Source organism: Dendronephthya gigantea, unplaced genomic scaffold (genome assembly GCF_004324835.1).
Source record: "Dendronephthya gigantea isolate DGI-Jeju-01 unplaced genomic scaffold, DenGig_1.0 000068F, whole genome shotgun sequence".
Taxonomy (NCBI): Eukaryota; Metazoa; Cnidaria; class Anthozoa; order Malacalcyonacea; family Nephtheidae; genus Dendronephthya; species Dendronephthya gigantea.
Window position 1 is genome coordinate 84,142 of NW_021163078.1, and position 7,702 is coordinate 91,843.

At 41.9% G+C, this 7,702-nt stretch overlaps 1 protein-coding gene across 1 annotated transcript; it reads right to left on the reverse strand.

Annotated features, from left to right (window-relative positions):
* Positions 1-4,047, reverse strand: LOC114531048 (uncharacterized protein K02A2.6-like). The gene has a single exon (XM_028552691.1). The coding sequence runs from the start codon at positions 4,045-4,047 to the stop codon at positions 1-3; it is 4,047 nt and encodes a 1,348-aa protein (XP_028408492.1).
* Positions 4,048-7,702: the final 3,655 nt, after the last annotated feature.

The window sequence follows — 7,702 nt, forward strand, 5'->3', positions numbered from 1 at the left end:
TCAAACATAGTCCCTAAGATGTGCTGGTGGTCGTCGGGAACTCCTTAAAGGATAGCGGCGTTGCTGCTGATCTGATGGATCTACCGCAGGGTTAAGTTGTGATGGTAGGGAAATACTGTCATCCATATCAGACTCTACAGTTATGGGATCAGCTAATGGCACCTGTTTAAAGAAGGAAGAATTCCGCGTTATGTCCTTGCCTTCCCTCTTGGCTGTGATCATCGTGCCTTTCCTTCGAGTCACCACGTAGGGCTTAGGGTCATAAGGAATACCGGACTTGTAGGAGGGATCACGCTTGACCAAAACCTTATCACCCTCAGTTAAATCTCTGGGTTTCGCATTAGACTTGTCATCAGCATAGTATTTCATCTTCTTCTTTGCCAGTTCGTCACGACGTTGGATGGATGCGGGATCTTTCCTGCTCTGCGGTGCTTCAGGTAATTTTACACGCACGGGACGGCCAAACATAACAGTTGCAGGAGGTTTACCCGTCGTTGAGTGGGGTGTTGCTCTATAGTTACGAAGAAACTCACAAAGTTCGTCCTTCCATGGGCGTTGATCTACCTTAGCTGCTTCGATGGCTTTCTTCAAAATCAACCTCTCAACCTCCCCATTGGCACGTGGCCATAAAGGCATGACCTTTCGGTGTTTAACTCCGAGAGTGAGGGCGAACTTCTCAAAGTCTTTCCCGTTAAACGGAGGGCCATTGTCCGAACGCATTGTTTCTGGAATACCAAACTCTGCGAAAATCTTGTTCAAACGTGGGATAACGACTTTAGAAGACACGGATGTTACCACTTCCACGACTGGATACCTCGAATAATCATCATAAATGACGAGTAGATATCCTCCCCCGGACAATTCTTTAAAGTCAACACTCACTTCTTTCCAAGGTCCTTCGGGTAGCGGTGACATTTGAAGTGGTTCCCGCTTCGTTTCAGGTGTGCTTGCTTGACACGCAAGGCAGGATTTGACTTTCTTTTCGACTGCACTATCTATACCAGCGAACCAAACTTTCTCGCGCAATAGGGACTTTGTCTTCGCAATCCCCTGATGACCCTCATGGGCAAGATCAATTACGCGTTGCTGCATGGCTTCAGGGATAACAATTCTGGTTCTTCTCAGAATGATACCAGCCTTCGAAGAGATAGTCAGCTCTTCTTTAACTCGTTCTAAAGCTTTGTAGGTTGCATAATTTATGTCAAGTCTCTTCGCAGGTTCAAACCAGTTATTCGTACGAACAGCACACTCGACAGCTTGAAGAGTTGCGTCTTGCAAAGTGGCTCGTGCAATTTCTTCCAGCTTTAAGGCATTGGGTGTTGAAGTGTGAGCGATATAATCTACAAATTCTTCAGCTACGCGTTCCTGGCGACTGCTGGGCTGTATAACCTTCTCAGGATGTCGCGACATATAGTCAGCAGGATTTTCTTCTCCTTTCACATAAGTGACTGACACTTGGTACGGCTGTAGGCGTAAAGCCCATCTCTCGATTCGCGCTGGCGGTTTAGACCGGGCGTTGTTGTAAATTGCCAGAAGCGGCTTGTGATCCGTAACCACGATTACTGGTTTCCCATATATATATAGATGGAAGTACTCACACCCCCAAACAACAGCCAGTGCTTCTCGTTCTGTTTGGCTGTATCGCTGTTCGACGGATGATAGGGATCTACTCGCATACGCAACTACATGCTTCTCCCCAGTCGCAGGATCAACCTGTATAAGAATCGCACCAAGTCCTACGGGGCTTGCGTCAACACTGATCTCGGTGGGCTTATCGGGATCGAAGTAAGCGGTTACAGGCGCTTTCACCAGGGCATCCTTGAGCTGGTTTAGGGCACGATCATGGGTCTCCGTCCACTCCCATTGCTTATCCTTCTGTGTGAGCTCTCGTAATGGTTGCGTTAGCGTTGCATACGCGGGAATGAAACGTGAGCAATAATTGCTCATACCAAGCAGACTTCGTACTTCTGCAACATTGGACGGCGGTTGAAGATTAACAATAGCCTCCACCTTCTTGGGGTCGGCAGCCACTCCCTTGTCGGAAAATATGTATCCGAAGAACTCCAACCGGTCCTTGGAAAAGACACACTTGTTTCGATGAAGAGTGATTCCTTTTTCCCGAAGTCGTTGCAAGGTTTCTCTTAAGGCTCGATCATGATCCTCTTGTGTTTTCCCATAGACAAGGATGTCATCACTGAGGTTTATCGCCCCTTGTATTCCACGGAGTGTTTCACGTATAACATTCTGAAATATCTCAGCAGCACTTGAAATTCCGAAATTGAGGCGGGTAAATCTTCGTAGTCCAACATGTGTGCTAAAGGTCGTTATGTATCGTGATTCAGGCGCAAGTTCTAACTGGTTATAGCCTTGATTCAAGTCCAGCTTGCTAAACACAGTCGCTCCGTTTAGATCTCCAATCACTTCTTTAATGGTTGGTGTTATGTGACGCTCACGTTGTATGGCCTTGTTCGCTTGCCTCATGTCGACACACATTCGGATCTTTCCAGGCTGTTTAGGCTTTGGCGCTACGACTACTGGTGACACCCACGGAGTTGGGCCTTCTACGCGCTCGATGACACCGTTCTTTTCGTCTTCTTCTAGCTGCTCTTCGAGTTGTTTTCTGACATGGAATGGAACGCGTCGATGCGGTTGGGCGGAGGGTTGAATGCTGTCATCAATATGTAGTTGAACTTGATAACCTTTCAGCTTTCCAAGGCCAGTAAATAGGTCTCCCTCTTCTACCAGACGCTGGGTCCCCTTTCTTGGGACTCGTTTCATTTCCAATGGTCGTACAGTGGAGATCAAACCGAGTTTTTGAGACGCTTGCCAACTCAAAAGTGATCCGCCTGCTCCTTGTGTGACATACATGACTTCTCGCGACGTTGCTCCACGTTCGGTTTTCAGGATTGTCTCGAACTGCCCAATCATCTTCAGGGGTCTGTTCGACTTATACGGATAGACACGAGTAGAGGTCTGTTCGAGTTCAGGACGGTCCCCAAGTTTCTCGAAATCATTCTCATCAAGGATATTGATGCTAGACCCGGAGTCAGCCATCAGGGTCAACCATACGCCTCTAACGTTCACTCTAAACATGGGGTGTTTTGCTTCTCGCTGACCACTGACACTATGGACATTCAGCCAAAACGTGTTTTCGTCATCCTCACTATCGCTGAGCTGTTCGCCAAAAGCTGCTAATCTTTCTCTTTGTCTGGACGGCAATTTTTGCTTCGATTCACTTCGACAAACAGACATAAAGTGACCACGCTTGCCACAGTTGTGACACTCCTTCTGGTACGCTGGACAAGCGGTCTTGCCACCCTTGTGCGGAAACGTTCCACCACAATTCCGACATTTCGAGATATTTGAGTTAGATCCAGAGGGTCCACTGTTCTTATACTCCTTTCTGGTCTTAGCATACCCACGATTCGAAGTCTTCCATCGATTATTGGATTTCTTATATTGGCTAAGTTTAGTCACGTCTTCTGCTTTCTCCCTCGTTTGACTTTCCAAGTCTGCAACTTGAGTTTCTGTTAGTTCTAGAGTTTTCCCGTAATCAAGTAAACTCTGAAGGGCGATTTCAGGCTCGCTAAGGGCTTTCCGTCTCAGCTTTGATGATATGCATTGCTGAATTAATTGAGACTTTATTTCACGGTCAGGGTCAGTGAACTCACAAGTCTGCGAAAGTTGCTTCAGGCGAGTATAAAATGCCATAAACTTCTCACCTTGTTCTTGTTTGGCTTGCCTGAACTGATACTCTTCGTATACTACGTTTTTCTTCGGTGTGAAGTACGCTGTAAGGGCCTCTACTGCCTTTTCGAATGGGTTTTCATCGTCAGTAGCTGTTGTGTCAGGAAGCGTGTCAAAAATGTCGTTAACATGCTCGCCAGCGTAGTGTAACAGCAAAGCTCTTTGACGCTTCTTGTCGTTAATGTTCAGCGCTACGACGAGATTTCTAAATCTAGCGATGTATTTCTTCCACCGAGGGCCTAAAGCTCCTTGATCTTGGGTGATATCGAATGCTGGAAACGACGGGAGATTTGTTGCCATACGAATAGATTTCTTGATAATACGCCTTCGATTTCAACGCTTCAACGATTAACCGTTTGCTAAAAGCCTGATATTCTCACTTTGGAGATGTTCTCTCGCTTCTTTTTCTTTTTTTTCCTTTTATCCTCGTCGCCAATGTAATGGTTTTGACTTTATTGCTTATTTGAAGAACTAACCCCTAACTAATTCTTTACACGTGTTTTTATACTCGGAAGTCTATACAGGAAGTGTTAAATAATAAAACAAATGCATGCATAAATCGGAAGTTCATTACAAAGAGTAATTCATGATTTTGTTAGATTACGCTGTAGTTTATTGGGTCTTGATGTTGCTGTCTTGATCCCTTTGGCATTTCACCAGCTTAGTATTCTCGAATTGAAACAACTTGGCTAGTTTTTCTTTATCACAGGCTAAGAGCTCTACCTATTTGGCGTTCACGTCAATATATTCAAAACACTAGCCAAAAGCTTTTAAAGATTCCTACCCAAATACACGTGTTATCATAGATTGCACTGAACTTTTTATAGAAAGGCCCACATCATTTCGTAGTCAGTCCGCAACCTATTCCTCATATAAAAACCACAACACAGCAAAGGGGCTAATTGGTATTTCACCTGCTGGATATACGCTACATTTATTTCAGATCTTTACACTGGTCGTTCTAGTGACAAACCGAAAAAATTAAGTCATCAGAGACTGTGGTATTTTAAACTTGTTAGAGGCAGGTGATGAATTGATGGCAGATAAGGGCTTTGATATAGAGGATGAAATGCCTGAAAGGGTAAAACTGAACATACCCCCTTTCCTAAATAATCAGCAGCTCTCTATTCAAGCAGAAAATGAGACAAGAAAAATAGCCGCAGTTAGAATTCATGTGGAACGTGCCATTCAACGAATTAAATGTTTTTGGATTTTAAAGAATGTGTTTCCTTTGAGTATGGCATCAGAGTTGGGTCATCTGTTCCTACTTGACACTATTTCAGCCACCTCTAATCAATTGTAATTCTGAACAGGAGTAAATGAACAAACAATAACAGTTCTACAGTTTTTACGGTTTATTTGTTCACTAATTTAGGGTATATGTATGTGGAGTAAAATGATGTTAATTTTGGGAGCATAGTTTTATTCCATAATTCAGTGTCAAAATATATTCGCTCACTGAAAATGTCATTTTCTGTATATACAATCAAATCAGCCCATTAACATTACAAGTAGCTAGTATCAAGCCTTGTATTTGATAGAAGTAGTTATGGTTTCTCTCTAATGTAGGTTTTGATTTGTGCTCAAGAAAGAATGTAGGGTCATCACATGCACTATCAATTGTCATTTCCTTTTTTGAAAAAGGACACTTGACTTCTCCAATTACATAATTTGTGCACTCAGTAGGATCATACAGCAAGCAATCAGGACTAGCACCAAGCCATGGAACTTGACCGTTTACAATGGAGCCACATGACGCACATGCTTTGATCAAATTATTGTTTTGGTTGCATTTTTCTATGTATTCTTTGATGGCATTTCTTCCTTGTTTTGACCCCATAAACATGCTTTTGGCACACTTTTGGTGCAATTGGAATTAAATTGTTTACTCAAAATTGTTTCTGGGTAAACACTCTCTCTGCGCTTCAAAACAGAACCAAAATTTGATGCTGTTAATCTTATGTGACGTTCTTGATACCATAATTCATCATCTGACTGCCCTCTTGTATTGCATTCAATGTTTTGTATTTGCTCTTTGGATTTGTACAAGGTTTCAAAAACAAATTCATTGTATTCTGGGGATGGTATGTGTTTGCTTAAGTTAGTTTGGTCTGTTGTGACCTGGTTTAAAATTGCATCTCTCTCCACAGCATTTAGCTGATTGGTGTGGCAGTGAACTTCATAAAGTTTCCTTTTTGTCGGTAACTCATTGAGATAATTATCATAATCAAAGGGTTTACACTCATTTGATTCTAGGAGATTTTGTAAATAGCTGCATGATCCAGCACTTTTTAATTCTTTGTTCAGTTTTTGGATATCACTGTCTGTCACAGTTTGAGCAAATGCTGGAGCTGGGTTACTAATTTCAAATAAATGAGATGAACTTTTTGTAGATGTTGCCTTGCTAAATTTAACACTATCAAAAAGTATGGCTGTTTTGATATTTTCACGACTCAGGAAATATTTTGCTTCGTTTGAAATGGCGAGGGGTTGCTGCATGCATGTATTTCGAGTACATATGCTCTTTTATTCCCTTTTAGCAAAATCCTGTATCGTAGATTTTCCTGTATATTTCTTTTATTGTTTTTTATTATTATTCTTGTATACCGTTTCACACCTATAACATAAAACTTAACTCTCTACTGATTGTCAGGTCATGATCGACGCCAGGAAAATGCAATACCGTAATCAAAAGTACTAAGTAGCATAAGCATATGCATACATAGTTGTTGTTCAATGCAAGCTATATTGTAAAACCATTATTCATAATTAAATGACCATTATTCACAACACTAAAACCCCGTTTACACAACACTCAATTTTTCGGCACGGCAGGGTTAAAATGCAGGATATCCCGTACCCGGCCTTTTTACATTAGCCTGTTTACATGAGCCCGGTTACCAGAGATGCAACGAAGCGTGAGATGATTTTGAGGTATTAAAATGAGCAGATGACATGATTCTCGAAGTCGTATAATCACCATAATAATGGCATGTTGCTTGTTTGGTGTCATAAAGACTTATTTCAATACCTCAAAGTCCTCTGACGCTTCGTTGAATCTCGGGTAACCGGGCTCATGTAAACAGCACCGTAAAATGATACAAACTTTGATAGCAGATATGTATATACAATATAGTAATCATCTGAACAGTTATAATCCATTGATCATTCATAGCATCAGGGTGTCCTGTACAATACAATAACAATACCCAGTGAACAGTTGGCGGCCAAGCGCCGTCTGCTGTACATGCATTAACATGCACGTGTACACGTGTGTCTTTTATAATGGTGTTGCCATGGACACACTGCATGCTAATCGTATAGCGGACAGTGAACGTTTCCGGGGAGTTGAAAAAGACGTCTGTGAAGTTCCATAGCGTCATTTCAATGATACCCAAGTCGTCGTCGTTGGATAGTTTGCAACGCTCTTGAAATATATTGCCCTGTTCAACATTCTTAAAGAGTTGAGTAGAAATTGTGTTGTACTTATATTCATTAAATTAATAACTATATATAGCTATTATACATATATTGAAGTTTTTCCTTTACAGTGTTTCACGTATTAATAAAATTTAGTTGCTTATTTCCATAACAGTTTTCCAGTCATAATCTACGGTGCCAAAACCTACTGGCCTGTTAACACTAGGGGTTAGATGGATCTGAGATCGCTATCCAACGTAAAGCGATTAAGTGTGAATGATCCTAAAAATTTGAGATCAATTCAAGATCGATATATCATGCATGCAGTCAACCCGTTTCAGAAAGCGGTCTGATAACGATCTGAGCTTAGCCGGTTTATATGCGTGCATGTGGACGCCAATTATTGGATATTGATCTAACACAATTTTGTTCTAATGTTCTTTTCGCCAACGACATGCATGGCCCTTGAAATAAATTTAATCACTACTGCAGTGGTTTAAAACTTCCCAGTGCATGTTTGCCATAACTTTCAATC

What these genes read in the sequence shown, in the direction of transcription:
- LOC114531048 (XM_028552691.1), bottom strand. Translation starts at nt 4,047, where the DNA reads ATGGCAACAAATCTCCCGTCGTTTCCAGCATTCGATATCACCCAAGAT.